General features: G+C 46.5%; 1 protein-coding gene across 2 annotated transcripts in view; it reads right to left on the bottom strand.

Moving 5' to 3' along the window:
- MAN1C1 (mannosidase alpha class 1C member 1) overlaps nucleotides 1-15,957 on the bottom strand; it is a 131,895-nt gene extending 115,938 nt beyond the window's left edge. Inside the window, exon 1 of one of the 2 annotated variants that reach the window (XM_068539194.1) lies at nucleotides 15,091-15,957. In XM_068539194.1, the coding sequence (XP_068395295.1) occupies nucleotides 15,091-15,630 (540 nt within the window). In that variant the 5' untranslated portion in view covers nucleotides 15,631-15,957. The remainder of the gene's footprint in view (nucleotides 1-15,090) is intronic. The other variant, XM_068539193.1, reaches the window with a different exon arrangement.
- Between the last annotated feature and the right edge of the window lie 9,360 nt (nucleotides 15,958-25,317).

Raw genomic sequence — 25,317 nt, 5'->3', positions numbered from 1 at the left:
ACACCTGGAACACCCCCCCAGATCCAGCACATGGAGCCTCTTGCTCTCCGACGAGCCCACTACGCCTGGTATTCTCCACATTTGCCTGAAACACCAACCTTTCCCCCAAGCTCACCTCAAGTTGATGTGACTCCCAGCCCTTTGTTCACCCCTTGATTTGGGCACCTCCATGGTGTTACAATTGTGTACACACACACACCTGTCGCACCCTGCCTAGATGTGGTACTCAGGAGACAGAAGCCTCATCTTTGCATCCTCAGCATCTAGGGCATTGCCTGGCAGGCGGTAAGAACAAGGTGAGTTCTCTGGAAAAGCTGAGCTGGAATAAAACACACAAGCAGCAAGTAGTTAATATTCCTCTCACTGTGTATCAGCTCAACTACATTATTTCATAAGGTCTGGTTTGGACCTGTTTGACAACTAGATTTCCAACACGAATCTGCTCTGCAAATTCCAGCAGTCACATGAAGGCGGTTTCTAGAACAAAAATGACAGGGGGAAAAAACAGCAGCTAAAAGGAGGAAGGACTGAGGATTGCATCAAGAGAAAATGAAGGGAGAGGAAGTTGGGTCCAGGAAAGCCCCAGACCCTCTCCAAACTAAGGAATGGCATCCACCTGGGAGGGCCGGCAGAGAGGGACCCATGCAGAAATGCCTCAGCATCTAATTAAACATTTAGACTCCACTGCACATGAGAAAGAAAACTACATCCCCCACGGAACCCTGATAAATGAGTCGTTTCCAACCAATCTATCACCATGGCATCTGGGCACCTCAGGAAGATGAAAATAAGACCAATACATAAATGAAAACCAATATACAAACAATTGTCTCCCCGCACAGGCCTCCAGGAAGCCACAGCTACAGCCATCTGCCAAGTTCCACCCTCGTCACTGCTTCCTGCAGCCAGAGGCCTCTGAGTAAGCATGGTTTAACATAAGATTTAGCAATAGAAGGAAATTTCGTCTCTGAAGTCTGCCTCTCCATTAATGCTCCTACACTAAATGTCCACTGCTTGAAGCTGGAATGAAATAAGTTTGGCATGAATAGGACTTGTTCTATATGCCATGTCAGCCAAACAATTTGCTAGAAATAGTTGGGGCAGACTGACGAAAGATTGCAACTTGGCACAGGTTGAGAATTCAAAGGTTTCTTGCATGGAAACAGAGCTCTCGGGGGGGACCGTCACTAAGCCGTGGGAAGGATGCTCACACTCATCTATGGCATAGTCTCACCTCCTGCAGCTTCCACGTGGAGGTGGCCTGGGTAGATTTGATCTGATCCACCCAGAACAGCAATTCTCAGGTTCAGTAACATCCAGCACCTGGCAAGGCAGTGATGATATGAAATTGCAGCATTGCTGCCCTGAGTCTGAACACCTGGGACTGGGTTCAGTTTTTTCACTTCTTCAATATCTGTTGCCTGAGCATCTGTTACTTGATTTTAGGGCCCAAGCAGCAATGTGAAAGGCTACTCTGTTAACTGGAAAGGGGCAGAGGCAGCCATAGGAGGGAGGTTGATGGTCTTTTGGGAAATCAACTTCTGGACAAGCAAATATTTTCATTCCAGATGTTTATGTTCTGCTTGTTTCCCCCCAAAAAATCTAGGTGGGACAGGCAAATACTTATGCAGCTAACCAATGCTTCCCTTCCTCTATGCATCCGTATGTAGTGGGAAGTGATTCCGACGCATGACACTATCAAGCTATAAAATTTCTGGGCTACCCTGGTGGCGCAGTGGTTGAGAATCTGCCTGCCAATGCAGGGGACAAGGGTTCGAGCCCTGGTCTGGGAAGATCCCACATGCCGCGGAGCAACTAGGCCCGTGAGCCACAACTACTGAGCCTGCGCGTCTGGAGCCTGTGCTCCACAACAAGAGAGGCCGCGATAGTGAGAGGACCGCGCACCACGATGAAGAGTGGCCCCCGCTTGCCGCAACTGGAGAAAGCCCTCGCACAGAAACGAAGACCCAACACAGCCATAAATAAATAGATTAATTAAGAAAGAAAAAAAATTAAAAAAAAAAAAAAGGCTATAGAATTTCTTAAAGCCAGAGACTCATCTCTACTTTTCCTTTAGCTCGCATAGCTTTCAGTATATAACTGAGGCTCAATAGATAGTGTTTCCAAGATTTTTTCTTAAAATTTTAATAAATGTATGACTTCTCTTGATGTTAACGGTATATGTTCTTAACACTGGAAAACTGTTTTAATTGAGTTTTTTCTCTAGCTCATTTTTTTTTCTTACCTGATCCTGGTCTAGGTCTTAATAAATATAGAAAATTTCCAACCTCTTCCATGAGTGGGTAAAAGGGAAATATAGCCAGAAAGGAGATACAGCTTCGGTGAAGACAAAACTACAATAGGCGAGTTCTAAAGCATAGCTGTACATTAGAATCATCTGGGAAGTGTTTAAAAATCCCAACGCTCAGGCTGTACTCCGGACTAATTAAATCAGAACCTCTGGGATAGGAACTCAGGCATCAGTATTTACTAAGTTCCCCCAGGTGATTCCAGACTGCACTCAAGGTTAGAATCCCTGTTCTAAAGATTCATGAGACCAGTTCTTTTGAATGTCTACCAAGACTATGACAATTATCTCGGTTATTTCATCCCAAAGTGAAAACTCTTCTTCTAAATTGTCACCCTTGAGCCCTCAGATAACATAATAGAAAGAACGTCAACCAAAGAGTCAGGAGAGGAGGTCTGAGTCAGTGCATCACAATTTAAATTGGCGAGGCCTGGAGTTGGTCACTGCCTTTGCAGGGTGTGCATTCTCTGAGCTATAAAATGGGATTACGGTCCATGCCGTGTATGCCACAAGACTGTTGTGGGGATCAGCTAAACTCTTAACGGGATGCTAGGGCTCTACTAAGAATACACACAAGGAATCTCTGATCTGATCTGTCCACGAGGGGGTAGGTATTAGCCCAGTCCAGGCCCCACTCCCCTCCAAGCAGGCCCCCTGGAAATTCTCCCTGGGAGAATTTAAAAGACAATGGATGGTACAGGGGCCAGAGAGTCAGAAACCTCTTTTCTAACATGCAAGAAAAATTCAATTCCAGGGCTGACAAACCAGAATTCTGCTCCCACTGGTGCCAAGTTTAAGAGCCCTTTACTCAGAGCACAGAGAATCTAATTATGCCTTAATCTAATCCAGGGCCTAATCACAGAAAATGTCTAATGTTGTTTGTCTCCCTCAGTCCCATCTGGATGGACACCACTCTGCTACCATTCTTAGTTACTCAAGGATCAATAATCAGACACAGAGCTCCTACCATGATTATAGGGTGGCTATTACACAAGACCACCTCTGAGACTACATCAGTGTGAAGTCTCTGCCCTTTACGTAGTTATACACCCCAAAAGGCCTGTATCTGAAACTGCTAGAGAAGTCTCTAGACTGAGCTGCTATTTTTCTGTCAAAACATGAACCTTTCTCTATAAAGGGTTTCCTTATACTCTAAAGTAGCAAAATTGATTATATTTATCGGTTGTTCTCTAAAAGGTCCAGTTCTGAAAGCAAGAAACTTAAGTCTTCTTTTCCCACTGATCCTAATAATTAAAAACCAAGGCTACTCCAGAGCTCTGTAAGGTATGTGACAGACATGGAGAATGGCTTCTGGGAGAGTTGGAAAGGAGGAAGATTTGCTGATTTACGTCAAGAACACAAGTACAGAAAACAAAAAAGGTGCCAAAATGTCTTCTCAGGAGATCAGCATTTACTTGGCAAAGTTTAGGTTTAACCTCTTAAAAGCTCATTCCAGGAAGGAAAATGGGGGAGAGGGATCTTAAATAAGAGATTTGTAACTTTAATTCAACACTCCCACCCACCCCAAATGAGACAAGCGAAATTAAAGGTAGCCTTTGCAATGAAACACTACATTTACTTCGTATTGAACTTCTTGAGTGAGGGAAGATAGGAGATCAGATCCCACAGAATAGTCCTTGGAAATCCTTCAGCCATATATATTTAGCTTCCGTCTGACCAGTAATCAGCAATTTGGACTATACAAATAGTTTTTTTTTAATGTGGGGATTTACAAACAAAGTTTTAAAAAGTAATCATTACACTTAAGGTAGGGAGGCCAGAGAAAATATTTGACAGATTAAAAAATCCTGAGAGGAAAGCCACACTAATGGAGACTGCTGGAACATCACAGATATCAGCAAATATTTCTTCTAACACCTAAAAGCAGATGAGCAAAAAATGCACAAGTAGTTTAAGATGACATCAACCAGAAATTAGATACCCTTTGAGAATTACTGTATCTATTCAGGATATAATTTCAACAAAAAATTATATTTCATGCATCCAATACCAATTACCAAAATAAATAGGAATCTTTAAATATCTAACCTATACCAAAATATACACATTAAAGTTTGTGCACTTGATTCAGGAGTCTTCAGAGACTTACTCAAGGTCTACTTATTTGTACTTTATATATAATGCTAACAAGCTAGATTGAATGGTTTCCTAGCCATCTGCAGGTTAGAAAATAGCAAAATAGGAAGAGTAGCGAATAAAGCAGCCAGAGGCAGGTATCCTGACAGCCAAAAGAAGTGACAGCTGACAGCCTAACAGAAAGAGGGGAGAAAAACTGCTTAAAAGCAGATGAATCTAGAATCTCAAAAAAGTAGCATTCACAATGTTTGGCATAACATTTTTACAAATGACTAGTGTTACATGAAGATGTAGGAAAATGTGGCCCATTACCACGAGAGAAAACAGTCAACAGGGACAGACCCAATGATGACAAAGATGTTGGCAAAAAAAGACTTTTTGAAAAGCTATTACAAATACGCCTTAGGACTTAAAAGAAAATCTGGAAACAATGAGTGAACAGATGTGAAACATTGGAGAGCCCAAAACAATGAAAAAGGTCCAAATGGAAATTCTAGAAGTAAAAAAATACCTGAAAATTAAAAATTCACTGGGTGGGCTTAACAACAGATTAAATACTACAAAAGAAAAGTTCAGTGAAATTGAAGATGGGTTAATATAAATTATCCACACCAAAGCACAGAGATAAAGACTGAAAAGAAAATGAACACAGACTCAGTGACTTCTAGGAAAATATCAAGCAAATTAACTTCTATGTAAGTTGAGTTCTAAAAGAAAGACAGATTAGGGTAGGAAAAATATTGAAAAAATACGGCTCAAAATTTTTCCAAAATTGAAGAAAAATATCAACCTATAGACACAAGAAGCTCAACAAGTCCCAAGAAGGATAAACAATCACATCCACCTTTAGGCGCAGCATAGTCAAATGACTTAAAAATACAGAGAAAATCTTAATAGCATCCAATAGGAAGGGAAAGACATTACATGCAGGGGAATATACTCTAATCTCTTATCAGAAACAATGCAAGTTACAAGACAATGGGTCTTTCATGTAAAGAAAGGGAGGAAAAGTCAACTTAAAATTCTATATCAAGCAAAAATATCCTTTTAAAAGGAGGGCAAAATAGAGACACTTTCAGAAAACAAAAGCTGCAAGCATTTGTCACCAGTAGACCTACATAAAAAGAAATGTTCAGAGGAATTCAATTTATAGATTCAAGGCAAATCCAATCAGAATCCCAGCAGGATTTTTCACAGAAACTGACATGCTTGTTCTCAAATGTAGGCAGAAATGCAAAGGACTTATAATAACTAAAGCCATTTTGAAAAAGAAGTTCAAAGATGGAGAAATCATGCTACCTGTTTTTAAGACTTACTATAAAGCCCCAGCATCAAGACAGTATGAATTGAAACAAGGACCTACTGTATAGCACAGGGAACTATATTCAATATCTTATAATAACCTATAATGGAAAAGAATCTGAAAAAGGTTACATATATATATATATCTGAATCACTTCGTTGTACACCTGTAACTAACACAACATTGTAAATCAACTATACTTCAATAAAAAACTTGAAAAAAAAAAAAACACCAAAAAACCCCAGGAAACAAATAGCAAGATGGTTGGCTTATTACTCAGCCATAAAAAAGAACAAAATAATGCCATTTGTAGCAACATGGATGGACCTAGAGATTGTCATACTGAGTGAAGTAAGTCAGACACAGAAAGACAAATATCATATGATATCATTTTTATGTGGAATCTAAAAAAAGGGTACAAATGAACTTATTTACAAAACATGAGTAGAGTCACAGATGTAGAAAACAAACTTATGCTTATCAGGGGATAAGGCAGGGGGGCGGATAAATTGGGAGATTGGGATTGACATATACACACTACTATATACAAAATAGATAACTAATAAGAACCTACTGTATAGCACAGGGAACTCTACTCAATACTCTATAATGGCCTATATGGGAAAAGAATCTAAAAAAAGAGTGGAAATATGTATATGTATAACTGATTCACTTTGCTGTACACCTGAAAGTAACACAACATTGTAAATCAACTATACTCCAATAAAAAATTTTTAATTAAAAAAATAAAAATAAAAAATTAATGATACAAAAAAATGAACGAGAACTCTAAAAAAAAAGTTAGCTTAAACCCACTTATATTAATAATTACACTTAAAAAAAGATAGTATGAATTGGCATAAAGACAAATCAATAGAACAGAGTCCAGAAATACAGCTACATACACCTAGTAAATTAAGCTAACATGTTATCAAAGCAATTCAATGGGGAAAAGAAAGCTTTTTCAACAAACGGTGCTAAACAACTGGACATTTAAATGAAAATAAAGAACCTCAACCCCTACCTCACACCATATACAAAAATTAATTTGAAGCAGATGAGAGACCTAAATGTAAAAACTAAAATGATCAAGCTTCTGGAATTAAAAGGAGACTATCTTCATGACCTTGGGGTAGACAAAGAATTTTTTTTTTAAAGTACACACAAAAGCACTAACCATAAAAGAAAACATCGATACACTGGACTTCATCAAAATTTAAAACTTCTGCTCTTTGACTGACACTATTAAGAAAATGAAAAGACAAACCATAGAGTATGAGTATATACATCTGACAAAGGACATATCCAAAATGAGCAAAGGATTTCTAAAATTCAATAAGATAATAAACACTCAATTTTTTTTTAATTTAAAAAAGGCGGGCAAAAGATCTGAACACAGACTTAAAAGGAAGATAAAAAATGGCAGATAAACATATGAAAAGATGTTCAATATCAATATTTAAAAGGGAAACAGGGCTTCCCTGGTGGCGCAGTGGTTGAGAATCTGCCTGCCAATGCAGGGGACAAGGGTTCGAGCCCTGGTCTGGGAAGATCCCACATGCCGCGGAGCAACTGGGCCCGTGAGCCACAGTTACTGAGCCTGCGCGTCTGGAGCCTGTGCTCCGCAACAAGAGAGGCCGCGATGGTGAGAGGCCCGCGCACCGCGATGAAGAGTGGTCCCCACTTGCCACAACTAGAGAAGGCCCTCGCACAGAAACGAAGACCCAACACAGTCATAAATAAATAAATAAATAAATAAAAGAACGTGAATTTCTAAAAAAGGGAAACAAAAATTAAAACCACAATTAAGGGGACTTCCCTGGTGGCACAGTGGTTAAGAGGCTGCCTGCCAATGCAGGGGACACGGGTTCAAGCCCTGGTCCAGGAAGATCCCACATGCCGCGGAGCAACTAAGCCTGTGCAGCACAACTACTGAGCCTGCACGTCACAACTACTGAGCCTGTGTGCCACAACTACTGAAGCGCACGCACCTAGAGCCCATGCTCCGCAACAAGAGAAGCCCACGCACCACAACGAAGAGTAGCCCCTGCTTGCCACAACTAGAGAAAGCCTGCACGCAGCAACGAAGACCCAACACAGCCAAAAATAAAAATTAATTAATTATTTTAAAAAACCACACACACACAATTAAGGGACTTCCCTGGTGGTCCAGTGGGTAAGACTCTGCGTTCCCAATGCAGGGGTCCCGGGTTTGATCCCTGGTCAGGGAATTAGATCCCACATACATGTCGCAACTAAGAGTCTGCATGCCGCAACTAAGAAGTCCTCGTGCCACAACTAAAGATCCTGCACGCCGCAACGAAGATCCGGCATGCCGCAACTAAGACCCAGCCCAGCCAAAATAAATGAATGAATGAATAAATAAATAAATATTTCTTAAAAAACACAATTAAATATCACTACACATCAAATAGCACGGCTAAACCTAAAAAGGTGGACAATACCAAGTGCTGGTGGAAATGCAGAACTCTCAACACTTTGCTGGTGGGTCTAACTACTTGGGAAAAGTGTTTCCAGTTTCTTATAAAGTTAAACATACATTTACTCTATGAGCCAGCAATTATACTCCTAGATATTGACACAGAAGAAATGAAAATATACCTACATAAAGACTTGTGCATAAAATGTTCAGAACAGCTTGAGAGCCAAACACTGGAAACAACCAAAAAGTCCAACCACAGGTGAGTGGGTAAACAAATTGTGGGATATTCATACAACAGAATACATCTCAACAATGAAAAGGAACGAAACGCTGATACACACAACATGAATGAATTTCAAAAACATTAGCCTCAGTGAAAGAAGCCTTGCGCAGAATGGCATATATTGCACTACTCCATTTAGTTGAAGTTCTAGAACAGGTGAAACTAATCTCTGGCAACAAATCAAAACAGTGGTTGGGGGTGGATGATGGGAGACTGCTTGGGAAGGAGCAGAGGGAACTTTCTGAGGTGATGGGAATGTTCTGTATCTTCATAGGGGTGTCGTTTATATGGTTTTCTGCAATTGCTAAAATTGAGCAAACTGTGTATTTAAGATCTGTGCATTTCCCTATATGTAAGTTATACTGAAATAAATAGGTAGCACCTGAATCACAGGGTTGTTGTAAAAAAATAAGATGAGAACACAAAACACAGGTGTTGAGAGGCCGGCAGTCTTACCTAAATGACTCATCAGGCCCTATGGGACATGCTGTATTGCACAGTGGATTTTATGGTGACCCCAAGTCATTGCAGAGGTGGAACGAGGGGAGAAGAATCTACTATTATTCAGCCACTGAAAATGGTTGTTATTTAGTGAAAGGTATTTGCCTAGAAGTTTTGCCTGTAGAGCAGCTGACTCCCAGAGCATGCCAGGTAAAAGCATAATTACTGCTTATCTATTTAGGACACTCATCAGTACGCCCAAGTTTCTTCTGTAAAAGTTACCCCTCTGGTACTGCACTAAAACAGATGGACAACCGCCCTAGTCTTAGCCTTTAATTAATGAAAATTCAGAGTTAAGAGACATACTCAGACCCCCTTGTGAGTAAGAGCTGTTCTGACCACCTGCCTATTGAGTTTGGAGAGCCCTCAACCCAAATCTTAGAAAACAGCCTTCTCAAGGGAAGAAATACCTACAACTGGACCACCACACTGAGGCCACAGCCTGCAGCTATGGTCTCCATGGCTTCAGTTCTCTTTGGGGATGGAGACACCAAAAAACAGGTCTGACAGCGATCTCAGCCACACCCTGCATTTAAGAGAACCAAAACCATACTGTCTTGGCTATTAACTAGCCCCCAGAGCCTAGTGGGGGTGAAAGAGGGAAGGGGAGTGGGACTGAGGTCCTTGAGTCCTCAGAAGTCCTTAAGGAATCTCCAGTTTCTTTCTTACCATCATCTGCCATGAGAATACAGAGCTTAAAAAGTCTGTTGTTTTCCCCAAATTATGCAAATACTTGTGCATAAGGCCTTGGCCCCAGGTTAGTGGGAAATCAAGAACCAGAGCTTATTTGAATGAGCCTGGTCTTTTTGGACTGCAGACGCACAGAACTGGAATAATAATAATCCTTGGTTCATGACACTCATCCCTGCTCCAAGTATGGCCCCTCTTTTAAAGTTAATGTAATAAATGCCCATTATGCTCTCCTGAATCCTGTCCATAATGCTCTTGTTAAGTCTTTCCTGACCTGGCTAAAGAAAGCAAGGCAGCGAGAGAATTTCCTGAAGTCCCCACCACCTCCCTTAGTGCAGACTTGACTTAGGATGCAGAGTCAGGCACCTTCCCCACGCCAGAGACAGTACCCACAGGCTGGTTGCCCACCTAGATTACCAAACAGCTTCCCTGCATGGGGCTTTCCAATCTGCGAGCCTGATTGATTTTCTTCAGTGAGAGAAAAGATGTAAGTCCCTTTGAGCAAAGTATGCCTGATATATATCACAATATTTATTTTTTGGTGGAGTAATGGATCAGTCTTCGGGAAAAGCTAGAGAAAAGGCATTTCTTGAGCTCGGATGTAAATCAGTCACTCTGAAAACTGCAGGGGAGTCTATGTTCTTACCCCCCTGCTAACTACAGTGTGAAATAAGCAGCTGACTTTTAAAAGTCATTGTACTATTTGTTTCTAAAGCTAACACTAAAGACAGAGTTAAGGATGTGAGGCCTGAGAAGCAATTGCTCTTGGAATGCCTGCACCAAGTCCCTAAAATAATGGTGCAGCTCACAGTGAAAGCAGAGATCCACCCAACCTGTGGGTGTTAAGTCATACACCTGGTGGGGACAAAGTCTGAGCTTTGGTCTACTTGCAGTGCTCAGTTCTAAGGAAGAAGAATGAAGTATATAGCTGGGCTTATGATGTAAGGGTCTCCCAAGGGACCTGTCTGGTTAATATAGGGCAATCTTCCTGTCTATATTAAATGTATCATAGAGCAGGACAAGAGAGAAACTGAAGGACAAGGGAGAAAAATCTTCAGTGGATTTTCAACTGAAACAGAGCTCTTCGAAGGAAAGCTATTTAAATCTGAGGTGTTCCTAATATTAATTATCCTGAACATCTCACAGCCTCAGACTCACATGCTACAAAGAACACAAAGCCTTTTAATTTTTCTGCCTGTCCCTGGGACTAGCAGTGATAAATCAGATATACAGAGAAACCACACATGACTAACGAACCAGCCCATTAATGGGGAGCAAAGATCATTTGCCAAGATGACTTATTCAGACATAGTCACATATCACAACGAGCAATATCCTGGAGGCTTAACACAGCAGACATGGAAGGCAAGAGATGGGGCACTCCCTGCCAAGTCTCAGAGACTCCAGGGTGATTCGGGCATCCTCCAGATGCCTGCTATCCAGGCATGAAAGATTTTACTCACGGCTGCCACCTCTCCAGTCCCTTTAAGTTAGACTTGCACTTGGAAGATTACTGCAACTTCTAAAAGGCTTCTTGGGTCACAGAGCCAAGCCCCCAAACCTTGCTGTGGCCCCTACTCTATGACTCTTAGAATTCCATGTACCCGCAGGAAGAAGACCCAGCTTCTGCCACCAGTCACCTTAACTGTTAGCTTATAGATCTTTACTGTAGCCACTCTGGGCTCCAACTAAGTATCTGGGCTCCAACTAAGTGTCATATCCTATTCTAGGTGCTTGGGCAGATCCATAAACAAAACAGGAAACAGGTGGGAGCGAGGGAGAGAAAAGGCTCCGCTAAATGTCAGTCTCTTCATTTTACCAAGAAAACTGAGGCCCAGTGATAAACAGGAATTTTCCCCTGAGGCCAAGGTTGATAGCATGGCTAGGACTTGAACCCAGGTTGGACACTCAGGGCGACTGCCACATACAGTGGTGCACAAGGGCACTGGGCAGAGGGGACGGGGATGGGGGTAAAATTCAATCCACATTCTTCCTATGGGCTAGGGGCAGCCCCACTCCAGTGCTACGTTCTCACAGTCCTACTCTGGCCAATTCCCTTTAACAAAAGCTCCCTTCACTGAAGGGACAACTGAGGTGCTCCAGATCAGCAACCAACCATCATCAGCAGGACACAACATAGTTTGAAACCTTTCACTGGGATGTAACCCTGACCAGCTATTCACTCCCAACTCTTGTCATGTGTGAGAAAAGTCTATTGAACTTGAAGAGAAACCCACCTATGACCAAGGTCCCCTAAAATAATGATAACAATAATTTCCTATATTATCATCAGATCTGAAAGGAAAGGCTGCTAGCAAGCCACTTCTCATTCTCACCAACCCCTTTACTCTCCATGATCCCAAGGTGAGGATCTGTCACTGTTCAATCCCATCTCTAAGGTTCAATATGGGTGAGAGGAATACTTAATCAACTATGTGAGTATCTACTCTTGACTAGGTGCTAGGGATACAACAGTGAACACCATCACCATCATCAACAACAACACAACACTTTCCCTGACTTCATGGAACTAAGACATGCCGAAAACAGAGCTGGGAAAAGCCCAGCTGCTAAGGAGTCCCTGGCCAGACTGGCAGTCTACTTAGGGGCCAGGTCTGGAAGCAAGAGTTTATGTGACCAGCCTCTTCTTCCCTCTCTCATCCCATTTTACAGAAGGAAAAATAAGGTCCAGGAAGGAGAGGAGGTGGCTTGTCCAAAGTCAGACAGTTGAGCTGAGACTCGAATCAATGTTCTCTGGGTTCCCCTTTCCACCACACTGCCTCCTCCAAGGTTCCAAAATTGCGAACTGAGGAGAAAATGTTGGTTCTAGTGACAGATTGTTTCCTGAAGTGTCTACACCCAGAACATGCAGCTTCAACCCATCTTATCAGCAGAGACCTTGAGCCCATGTCCATCTCTCAAACTAGAATGTTCATAAGTATACTTCATTGATCTAGAGCCCAAGTGTCCAGTCTTCATTCACCCTCATTTATCACCTTCTCTGAATCTCTCTTGAAGTTTACTTTCGCTTTAAAAACCTCATCTTATAAGAACAGAGCCCTTTTTATCTGATGCTAGCTGTCCCTCTGCTCCTGGGGTCTAATCAATCCATGTCTGGAAAAAAACAAGCCAGAGAGGAAAGCAACAGTCCCTTTTTATGAAAACAGGCACCCTTCTAAAATGATCTACCCGTGGGCATGGCACAGATAGAAATTTAGATGAGAAGGAAATAAAGACATCCTCCAGCAATTGTCAAATGCATTCCTCATCAGGTGGGACACCAGGGAAGTTAACTCTGTGTTAACAGCTAAAACAAACACTCTGTCCCACTTTTTTTCAGGTTGTTTGGGGACCGGGGGAGGTCCAAACTAAAGAAGCCTGAAGAGAAAATGGGCTTCAAAATATAATAGTGTATATAGTCCCGTCCCCTCCATTCTGAGGAGCTTAAGGTCTTCAAGATAGTAAGAGGGGGCTCACTGAACAACTGCAGGTATAGACAAGCAGGCTTCCAGCTACTACCAGGGGTGTACAGCAATGCCAGATGGAAAGATCCAGACATCTGGCAACCAACATAGACCTCCACCCATTGTGTTACTTTACATCCACCTGCAAAGCAGAGTCTCCACACCTCCCACCACCCCCAGCCGCTGCAGCAAGTCATTGCCCGCAGCCTCTGCCCACAAGGGAGGTTCTCTTTGTATAGAGGGGCAGAACCCGGTTCCCCGCTAGCCAGCCCACCACCCTTCCCATCATGGCTCCCAACCGCAGGCTTTCAGAAATGGGTCCCATATCTAGATGCAAATGCAGAAAGCACCTTTTGAAGAGGACAGTAGGTAACTCTTAATCCTTTGGGGCATCCTTTTAAAAATCTGATGGCAGCTCTACACCCCGTGAAAAACTGCATGCATATAGTTTATATGTAATTTCACTGCGGGTTACTGCCCTCCAAGGAGGTCTGAAAGGGTTAATGTTTTCAGAGGCAGCTTTAGGAAAGGGAGCTGGGGTGGTTCAGGTGAGTATTCAACAACACAGCTCCTTAACCAGTGGGGGAGAAATGATGCCCCTTTCTTAGCTACTGCAAGTTCCCGGCTTCAATTAACCTTTGGGATTTCAACAAGAATTTGGAAACTGAGAGTGTGCGCTTGCACACGGGAAACAAGGACTCGTCTTTGTCGTTTCCTATACTGACATCACAAAATGTCCAGTGATTGCTAGTTAAGATAGAGTCTCCACAGGGCTTAGCATAGAAGGCTGAGTAACAACAGCAGAGACAGGTAGGGAGAGGTGGGCGTTGGGAGACAGGATACACTGGACAAGGAGAGGAGGACAGCTAAGTTCTCCACTGGCTCTGAGCAGGTCTTGACAGGGCAGGTCCTGACTCTTGCTGCCTGCTCTCCCTGGAAATCAGGGCAGACCTGCTGACTGCTCTGCAGCAAACCAAGAAGTCCAGACAGAAGCAGTCCTTTCATTCTGGGTCCATGGGGATGGGGAGAGCATCCTCTCCTTTCTAGGGAGGAGACCCTGGCCCACTGCTTGCCCACAGCCCCCTCGTGGCCCGGGGGTGTCACTGCAGCCCCCTCTGCAGTGCTGGGCAAAAACCTCGCGCAGGCGGCTCCAACAGTAGGCAGCTCTAACGGGTTGAGCAGAACATTTAGTTATTAGTGGTGGCTTGGCAACTGTCTTCAAGCCACGGTGAGGCTGCGTTTGCTTTTGGTTTCTTAAATTAAGACTAAGATTCAGACTCAAAGTGATGCTTCTAACCCCTCTCTGGTACAATCCCTACAGGGAACAAGTCCAAGACCTGCTACATTAAGCCAATAACCTCAGAGCTTCTGTAACATTACCACCGCCTTAGTGATCACTGCTCCTTGCATCACATGCAATTACGTACAGCTGTTCCAAAGCTCAATAGAAACAGTTATCAAGAATGCACAACATCCTCTGGCTTGTAGGTTGCTGGCTAGACTACAAAATACTTGCAGGTCACCAAATACCCCTCAAATCCTGGCTTTCCAGGTAGCAGATCCTAAAGGGGGTTGGGAGATGTCATGATTTAAAGACACACAGTGAGAAAGAACATGGCTCTTGGCCCCTTCAAACAGAAAGGGGGTCCATTAATGAGCCTAACTAGCAACTCCACAAAAATCTTATTAGCATCTCCACAAAGGGAGGGAGCAGGGCCCATCTGGGCTGAGGACTGGACTGGAAAGACCAGAGTCTGGGGGTGGGGGAAAGTTGGTCCAGTGGTTCAGCTACCATCAGGGGTGGGGATGATTAACTGAACCCGGTAGTGGAAAAGTGTGCAGGCAGGAGTGAAGGTGGGAAGTTTGGGAGGAGGGAGGAGGATATAGAGTGTGCCTGGAGGACCTAGAGTAGACCAGGGAGCCCGGGAGTGACTGGGCCCAGGGGAAATGGATGGAAGCACAAGAGGATCTTTCCCTTTGTGCGGGGAGAAGAATCCTTACCTCCTTGATTTTCTCCCGCTGGCTTTGAACTAGGCTCTGGGGCTCCTTACTCTTGTCGGCCCTAGTGCCCAGGACCGGGTGGCGGAGGCGGCTCCGGAACGCGTTGAAGTCAAAGCTAGAGGGGATGCTCCCCTCCTGCGGTCTGAGGGCCGTGGCGCCGCTGCCCCGGGCCGCCGTGGCCTCCTCCCGCGGCCCGGTGGGGCGGGTGCGCCGCAGCCACCCTTTCCTGCGCCGGGGACTGGCTTGGCTCCTGGGGTCGTCCTCACCCGGGGCTGGAGCCGCGGGGGCCGGGTTGGGAGGCGACTCCTGCTCGCGGGTCAGGGGGTGGCCGGCGACTTGGGCCACTGCCTCCAGGCCGGGCTGCTGGGTCCGGGGGGCCAGGAAGAGGCGCTTGAGGCGAGAGGAGTTGGGCAGCAGGAACAGGGCCCCGAAGCACAGGGTGACGAGGCCGGAGAGGAAGAGAAGGAAGAGGAACTTCTGCGGCAGCCGCAGCCCCCACGGGGAGGCCGGGACGAAGCCGGGCACTTTCCTCATGAGCATCGTTGCCGGGCACGGGGCTGGGGACAGTCAGACCGGCCGGGCCCCTGAGGCCCTGGGAGTCCAGGCACTTGTCAGCAGGGGGCTCGGCGAGGGGAGGTCGTCGAGGGGCGCCGCCCGGGGTGGGGGTCCCTGAGAGTTTCGCCCTGCGGGGGCTGCTCCTGAAGTTCAGGGAGTTTGGAGCGAGTCCTCCCGCGCCGGGACGGGGGAGCAGCAGCCTCGGCGGGGCCCGGGCGAGCGAGGCGGCACGGCTCGGGGCCCGGGCCCGCAAGGGTCGACCGCGCGCCGCAGCCTTCCCTCCGGCCGCCGCGCGGCCCCTCCTCGCAGCGGCCGGAGCCCGCGGGGCCCGCGCCTTCCCGCGCTGCGGCGGCCGCCGGGGCCGTCACATGCCGTCCGCGGCGCCCAGGCTGTCGGCGCGGAGGGGCGCACGCAGGCCTCGTCCCCGCGCCGAGCCGCCCTCAGCCCCTCGGCCCAAAGTTTTAGCCTCAGAAGCAGTTTCCAGAGGGGGTCGGCTCCGGGGGAGAGGAGGCGGCGGGGCCGGCGTGTCAGCTGCGCTCCGAGAGCGCGCCGGCCCGGCCGGGTCGCGACAGTGGCGGGGCTTGGCTATCGGGACACGTCTACAACTTTGCTCCGCCGCAGAGCGGGCGCCGGGGAGAGAGGGCAAGCACTTCTGAGCCTGCGGAGCAGGGGGCTTCCTGGGACCCCGAGAGCCGAGGGATGTCGGGCCCCCTGTCTGGAGCCCGGCGCCTTTCGCGACCAGCCGCGGCGGGGCGGCTGCAGCTGCGCCCAGGAGTGCGGGCTCCCGCCCAGCCAACTCGGTAGGGCTCCGGGTTCCTGCTGGGATCACCTGTTCCCGGTCCCCGCCGGCTCCGCGGAGCGCGCAGTCCCGGCTGCGCCTCCCCCGCCGCAGCTGGCGTCCTCACCGCGGCCGCTCCAGACGGGCCGCTGCCGCCGTAGACTGAGCCGCCGCGCCGCCGCCGCTGCCGAGCCTGCGCCCCACAGGCGCGCACACCACCCGGACGCCCCCGCCGCTGCCGCGGCAGCTCGGATTTTCACCGAGACAGCACCCGCGGCCCCGCCTCCCGCCGGGCCCCGCCCTCGGGCCCCGCCCACTGCGCGCCCCGCGGTCCACCTCCGCCGCGGCGCCGCAGCCAGGCCAATGGCCTCACGGCTGGGGTAGGGAGTGCGGGGGCCTAAGCCCGGGTGGGGAGAGGAGCTGGGACTCCAAGCCACGCCCCCTCCCTCGAAGGGCCAGCGCCGCGCACACTCCCCCCCATCCCACCAGCACCAATGGTCCAGCTGCGCGGGGTTGGTGGGGGTGGAGAGAGGAGCGAGGTCATTGGCTGCCTCGGAGGGATACCCGTTGGGCCGCAGTCGCCCATTGGTTAGTGCCCAGCATTCGCTGGACTGGGAGCGACTGAAACACCCCCTGTACCCCCAACCCTCGCCGCTCCGGTTGTTGGTCCCCTGGAGGGGGCAGGAGATCCAGCTGGTCTGGAGGGCTCTGGCGGTCGTTCGGTAACCTCACTCACCCCTCAGTGCCAGTCCAGGATTGGCAGGGGGCGGGGGCCTGCCCAGGGGTCCCGAGAGCTTCCGCGGGAGCCGCGGTGGTGCTGCTATGGCACGCTGTGAGGACGGGCTGGGCCTGGCTAAGGCAGTGTTTCCACTGCATCCCCCGCAGACCACAGCTCTGCCTTCCTTTGACTACGGGCCCCAAACCAGGCCGGGGCCCCTGGGTGGGGCAGGGAGGGATGCTAAGCACAGCGGTGCGAGGGCAAGGAAGGAGAAGGAACCTTGGTCGTGTGCGTAGAAGACCACACACAGCATGTGACATGCGTACCCAGATGCCTGCGTGTTTATGTGCACATGTGTGCTTCTATGCGTAGATCCAGATGCACTCAGAGACTGCATGTGGGTGTGTACCTGCACACAAACATACACTTAATTTAGGTATGTGATTATACCAAAGCACTTAATTTAGGTATAAGTGATTATACCAAAGCACGTGTAATACATATTAGTACAAATATTGACATGTACACACATACCCACAGACACACAACAGATAGGTCCAAACACACACGTACACACTGCCAGGCGTATATTCCCAGGCACAGATGTGTCTCGACCTCAAGGCCCTCACACTTTCCTCCTTGGACTCAAGTCTCTCTGTGCCTTCCCCTCCTATTAAACCCAAGGCAAAGAAACATTGTGTTGTGTGGGTCTTTCACGCAAAACACTTTATAGAGACAAATAACAGCAGAGGGAGAGACAAATTAAGAGGTGTAATAGGCAAGAGGGAAAATATCTGCTTTCAGCTGCAATTTAAAATGAAATGCAGCGTTGATGAGACAGAAAATACTGCAGGGAGGCCTTTCCAAGAGAAGAAGCGGCCCAGGCGGGCTCTCGTAAATCTTGCTTCTTCCCTGAGGCCTGTTACCCTTGGCCGTTGGGACTCAGACATCCTTCTGCCTCTGGCCAGGCCACTGACAGCAGACCCTCCCCTGATGGTTAAATACCCTTGGCATGTAAATTTCTTTCAGTTGAGAATAAAATATAGCTCTGGGTAACGGGTGCAAATATTTTGGTCACTGGAGATGACTAGTCCCTCCCAACCCCACAAACACACCTGGCTTAAATGTAAAATTCTAATTTAGATGTTTCAGTCTCTCCCGAGTTTGATTGGCAGCACTCAGTTCCCTGAAACCAGCTGTGAACATCAGAGACAAGCATGTAGTCCACTTGAGTGCAGGAGCCCAGAGACCTGGTCTGGCTTCTTCCAATCTCCAACGCCCAAGAATCTCCCTACCGGAACCCACCTTGGGAAGAGGGAGGCTTGTCTTTGGAGAACTAGGCAGGAACCCAGCAGGCATTGGAGGCACCGCACATCATTCCACATGGAGAGTGTAGGGGAATCACTGTTCAGTCCCCTGAGAAGGGAGGACCCAGGAGAAGGGGAGGAAGGCAAGGCAGAGTCTCAGAAGGCTGTATCTGTTTGAACTGGATCCTCACTGTGATTGTGACACCTAGACCATCTCTGGATTGCTGGTGAGCCAGGGTAGAAAGTGAGGCTGCATCAGGATTCCACAGATTCAGCCTACAAAAACCAGAGCCCAGAGGGGACAACTCCATTTCAAACTGATGTCATGTTGGTGATTACACCAAGTTGGTGATACCATAACCTTTTATAATCTCCCTAGCAAGCTCGCTGGAACTCTGGAGCTCCCATCCCACCCCCATACCCCTAACCCCCATAGACTTCACACACATTATGGCTCTTCTCTCACTGGATTTTTATTATTCATATACTGTCCCACAGCAAACTTAGATCCTCACGGCAGGGACCATGGCTCGTTCATTTCTCTAACTGCCCTAGGTCTTAACTACAGTGCCTCACATATGGGCGCTGTGTTTGTTGAGTAATGAATGAATAAATGTGGGAGTGGATGCCCATTTCACAGATGAGGAAACCAAGGCTCAGGGAAGGGAATAATAATGAACCAACATTTTCAATGTGCTGAACACATATTGCTTCATTTACTTTTCAGAACACTCTTACGAGGTAGATATTATTAATAGCCTCATTTTACAAATAAAAATACTAAGGCTAGAGAGATTCAGGATAAGTTAACAAGTATCTTTCTCAGTTCAGTTCAGAAACTTAAGTGGGACTGGGAACAGAAATGAATAGCATTTTAAAAATCTATTCTGTCAACAGACATTTATTGAAATTAGATACGAGGTATTGCACTAGTCTCGGGTTGGTCAAAGATGAGCAAAGCATGGTCCCTGTCATTATTGATTCACTCACTCAGTAAAGAACTACTTGTTGAACACCTACTATGTGCCAGGTACAGAGGGGCTGGGGAAAACAGCCTGAATAAGGCAGATATGAAGCCTAACTTCAGGGAGCTTCTTGTCTAAGAGGCAACGGGGACCAATTCAACCCATCAGGAAGGGAACTACCATGCACTGGGCACTGTGCTGAGTGCTTTGCTCTCATCCTATCTACTCTCACAATGGCCTTCTCTGAAGTAGGCTTGGAGATCCCAACTTAACAGATGGGGAAACTCAGGCTCAGGGGTGTGACGTGACTTGTCCACCCAGGGAATAATTTGCAAATATGAGAGAAAACCAGACTCATCTAATCCCAGAGTCAATGCTCCTTCTGTTAATAATACAAATAGTAACTAAGATTAATGGGGCACACACTATGTGCCAAACCCTTATAACAGAATTTTGTAGAAGCTCACTTATTTAATCCTTACAACCATCCCATGAGACAGGTACTATTATTACTGGCATTTTATAGAAGAGGAAACTAAAGCACAGAGATGTTAAGGATCTTACCCAATGTCACACACCTGGGAAGTGGCAGAGGGGGGATTTGAATCCAGTTGGTCAGGCTCCAGAGCCCTTTATGTCTTTCAGAGTCTATTGCTCCCCATCATATAATGCCAAGAGAGCAGGTGCTGTAGGAAGTCAGAGCAGGGAAAGAGCACTGGACTCAGGCAGAATTTTCACAGGCTTGTTGGGAGGATTATATGAGCTCATTCAGCCATTCAATAAGTATGTAAAGAGCACCTGCTATATTCCAGGCAATATACTATGCTTTGGTGATACAATGATGAGCAAAAATAGACACATTGTTCCCATTGTGGAGCTTACAGTCTTATGGGGAAGAGGAGTCTAAACAAATAAACAACCCCCAAACAACCCTGCAAGCTGAGATAAAAGTGCGGAAAGAGAGAGATGCTGCTCTAAGAACATGTAACAATGGATATGGACCTAGACTCGGGTTGAGTGAGAAGTGGTCAGGGAAGACGTCCTCTAAGGATGAGTGCAGTTACCTAAGCTAAGAGGGATTGTGAGAACACCTAGGTTGAGGGGACAGCATAAGCAAAAACCCTGTAGTGGAGAGAATATGATACTTTTGAGAACAGACAAGCCAGTATGTCTGGAGTAGAGAGAGTGAAGGGGAAAGACAGGAAGCATCACTGAATGATTTAGGACAGGAGTAGGAATGTGTGTGAAGGGGTAGGTGGGTGGGTGGATTCAGATTAACATTTTTAAAAGGCTACTCTAGCTACAGTGTGAAAACAGAACAGAAAGCAGGAGTGAATGATGGGGGTGCCTTTCAGAGGATATTGCAGTAGCCTATGGTGGCTTGGATCGGGGAAATGGGAGATGCACAAGACCACAGGATCCAAATCATACTTAGAATCCCAAACTGAGAGGACTTGGTGATGGCTTGAGATTTGACGTTGATAGAGAGGGAGATGCCTGCAAGGATTCCAGGTGTCTAACTTGCCAGAGGCAGGGGCATTTGTTGAGGTGGGAGCAGTGAATTAGGCTGTACGGGGCTTCCAGTCTGTTCATTGAGAGGGTTCTGGGCAGTTGGTGCAGAATCTGAATCTCAAATGGTCATTAGTCCCATTTAAAATAAAAAACTAGAGATAAAGCTAAACGGAGCCAAGAGACAATCATCGGGCAGCTTCCTTAATGGCCTCCAGACAAATTCAACCTGGGCAAGAGAGGCACTGATGACGGGGCCTGCTGGGTGAGAGCACACCAGGTTGGTCTAGAGACAAAAGTTCCCGCAGGTGTCCCTGGCTCTCTCCAGCAGGCTGCAGGTCCCGGTCGGTACCTTGCTGTGCAGCGGGTGGCCAATTTCAGGGTCACAGAGCCAAAACAACTGCTCTCAGTCTCTTAAAAGAAGATCATGAAAGTTTCTTTTCAACACTTTGCCTGAGTCCCCAGTCCTGAGGTGGCCCAGTCAGCCAGCCAGAAGCAAGAGTTCTCAGAGGGGAGCAATTTTGCACCCAGGGAACATTTGACAATGTCTGGAGATAATGTGGTTGTCACAATTGGGGGAGGAGTGTTCTACTGGCATCTAGTAGATAGAAGTCAAGGATGCTATCAGACATTTTCCAATGCACAGGGTAGCCCCCCCCTTCCCAACTGTCCAGCCCCAAATGTCAGCTGTGCCAAGGGTGAGAAACCCTGGCTTAAAGCCAAGGCTTTGAAGTCAGAGAGGCCTGGGTTTGAATCTTGGCTTTGCCACACATTGGCTAGTTCATCTTGGGCAACTTGTCTGAACTCTCTGAGCCTCAAGTTCTCCATCTGTCAAATGGGGTCAATAGTAACGCATACCTCAGAAAGATGACGTGAGGAATACACGAGATAACTGGCTACAAAGAGCCTGAAGCAAATGTTCTGCTCATCTTCCGTGTGAGCAGGGCCTGGGCTGGACTTGTTCTTGATCTACCTCCCAAAGCTAAGTCCTCAGTATGCGGGAGAAGGGAAAGCAGGGTGGTAAGAATGAGGACCCTGGAGTCAGAGCGCCAGTCTGGACTCCATCTCCTACCAGTAGCGAGACCCTGGGAAAATTGCTCATCTCTTGAAGCCCCAGCTTCCTCATCTGTGAAATGGAGATGATCACATAGGGTGGTTGTGAGGACTAAAGGAGCTAACGTTGTAAATGTCTTAGCACAGAGTCTGGTGCATAGTGAGGAGTGGATAAGTGTGAACCAATGTTATAAAAGATAAGAATTAGTGCTGCCTCATGTCCCAGTGGCAAACAAGCTAGCAACCAAACTGAAACTTTGTAACTCAGGGTTTCCAGGGAAGTTCCAATTTCAAATACTCTGTTCATGGTCCCTATGAGGGCTTTGATTTGCCAGACCGTACACACCGATTTTCATTTCAGAAAATATGGTCTCTATCTGGATAATAATAATAGTGCTGGGCTTCCCTGGTGGCGCAGTGGTTGAGAATCTGCCTGCCAATGCAGGGGACAAGGGTTTGAGCCCTGGTCTGGGAAGATCCCACATGCCGCAGAGCAACTAGGTCCGTGCGCCACAACTACAGAGCCTGCGCGTCTGGCGCCTGTGCTCCGCAACAAGAGAGGCCGCGATAGTGAGAGGCCCGCGCATCGCGATGAAGAGTGGCCCCCGCTTGCTGCAACTAGAGAAAGCCCTCGCACAGAAACGAAGACCCAACACAGCCAAAAATAAATAATAATAAATAAAAAAAATTTAAAAAAAAATAGTGCTGTTTATGCAGTCCTCTTGTGCTAATCACTGTGCTAAGCACTGCTCAGATAAGCCCCTCCTCTCCAGGAGTTTCTAGATCATCCAGCTCAAAAGTAGAATGTTGCAGATGTGAAATCTAAGGATCAAAGTGCCCGTAAGTATTTGCAGTCAGAGGTAGAGCAGAGGCTGGATCTCATCAGTACTTGAGAATCCCAGCTAAGGCCACTTCCACACGTATAATAAGGGTTCTTCTCACTTCCACAGCCCTGGGTTACATTTACCTCACTGATGTCATTGAGGGCTAAATGAAATAATCCACGTTAATGTCTTAGCACAGTGCCTGGCATATAGCAGGAACTAAATGTTAGTTATTATTATTTATGGTACGGGCACTTTTAAAGGACATGTAAAATAAATATCTTTGAATCTCATAAAAGTACATTTCCAAAAGCTTACATCAAGCCCCATACAGCTAGAAATGAAACAGGATCTTTAAAATGTAACCCTGGCATAATTTAGTCATCTGGTTCCACTTACTAATATCAGGGAGTCTTTATCTTTTGTTTAGTGTGCGCGCGCGTGTGTGTTTCTTAATGTCCATGGGTTATTGAGGCTCCAGATTCTATGCAGAATCTCAAACTATCTGCCCCTCTGGGATTAGGAATGTAAGAAGGGCCCAAGGTAATAGGCAGGAGTTGCTGGGACCACATGAACCAAACAATCATGGGAAGTTCCCTCAAAACTTATCCATTATGCCATTCAAGTGATTTCCAGATCCAGCTCAAAAAGCCAGAGTGGCAAAAGAGCATTACAACTACAGCCTTGACTCTCATAGACCTGCATATGAACCCAAGTCCTGCCGAGGTTACCAGGGGCTATGTAACCTTGGGTGGTCATCTCATCTGTTTGAGCCTCAGTTTCCTTGGCTATAAAATAGCAATGATAATAGTATTAAACTCAGTATATGTTAAATGTTAGTATTATTAAAAGAAGTAAAGAATAGCAAGTTATCGGGGTTGATAAATGAAAGAGAAAAAAGATTGGGGTTTGATGAGGGAGTTCCATTAGTTATCTTACTAGTCCCAAGTCCCAGCTCTGCCATTTGACTGCGTGACCTGGGCAGATCACTCACCTCTCTGAGCCAGTTTCGTCATCCATAAAGGGGACCCATAATACCCCACATGAGATAACCAGTGGGCAAACACTTTGTTAGTGATAAAGCAAAAGACATGTTCGTTGTGGCTATGATCCCTTTTCAGAAAGAATTTTCACCATCTCATAAATATTTATTGAGCCTCAATCATAACTTTAAAATTTTGTGATGCCCTCTGATATTTCCTGTTTTATTCCATTCTACTTTTTACTATTATTCAATTCTATATATTCTAAAGAAATTAAAAAAGCCGATAGAAACCAAGCTAGTCATGGCCACCAAGTATTTCTGGATCTCTGCCTTTGGGGCACAGGTTAGGATCGCCCTGCCCCCTTGTGGTTAAGCAGAGCCATGTGACTAGTTCCAGCCAATGAGCTGTGAGCAGAAACAACAGGCGTCACTTCTAGGCCAGAACATTTACTTGCCAGTGCCATATCCTCCAGAGCTCTGGCTTTCCCTCTAGCAAGGTGACTGACAGTGATCTAGATGGCAGCTGCTCCATCAGCCAGAGTCCCTATGTGACTATGACGAGCAGGGCCTTCTGCACATCTGCGTTGGCTGCACTGACACGGAGCTTACATGAGAAATTAATAGGTGTGTTGAGGCACTGAGACCACGGGGCTTTAAAAAAGTTTTTAGGGGGCTTCCCTGGTGGTGCAGTGGTTGAGAATCTGCCTGCCAATGCAGGGGACACGGGTTCGAGCCCTGGTCTGGGAAGATCCCACATGCCGCGGAGCAACTAGGCCCGTGAGCCACAATTACTGAGCCTGCGCGTCTGGAGCCTGTGCTCCGCAGTAAGAGAGGCCGCGATAGTGAGAGGCCCGCGCACCGCGATGAAGAGTGGCCCCCGCTTGCCGCAACTAGAGAAAGCCCTCGCACAGAAACGAAGACCCAACACAGCCATAAATAAATACATAAATACATAAATAAAAGTTTTTAACTTAAGGAAGTGTTTAAGGTTAAATTAAATTTAATAATATATTTTATTTAATCCAATATATCCAAAATATTATCATTTCGATTATTATTTTAAAAATCAGTAATGAGATCGGCTACATTTTTTAATTTTACATGTCAGGTCTTCATGATCCAGTGTGTATTTTACATTTATAGCACATCTCAATCCAGACTAGCCACATTTCAAGTGTGCCATAAGCCCCGTGTGGCTAGTAGCTACTGGACTGGACAGCACAGCTATAATGGCTAATGACCCTCATTTTGAAGCACACTATTCTAAGGTGGCTGAATACATAAATCTTTATCCCATTTCGGAGGATCTTCAGAAAAGGAAGTCCAGTGTCTTGTAACATAGGTTGTGGCTAGATTTTAGTTCTATTTTTCCTCATTTCGTCTGCAGTTGGGGGACTTCTTCTTCCAGGATAACAAATGGCTGCCATTTCCCACCCTTCAGCTAATTCACTCACCCCTACTCTTCCTCCAAGAAATAAAGGTGTGGGGGGGGGGCTTTCCAGTGGCCCAGGTTAAAAGTAAAGAAAAAAACTA

Source organism: Eschrichtius robustus, chromosome 3 (genome assembly GCF_028021215.1).
Source record: "Eschrichtius robustus isolate mEscRob2 chromosome 3, mEscRob2.pri, whole genome shotgun sequence".
Lineage (NCBI taxonomy): Eukaryota > Metazoa > Chordata > Mammalia > Artiodactyla > Eschrichtiidae > Eschrichtius > Eschrichtius robustus.
This window is presented reverse-complemented; position numbering and strand designations above follow the sequence as displayed.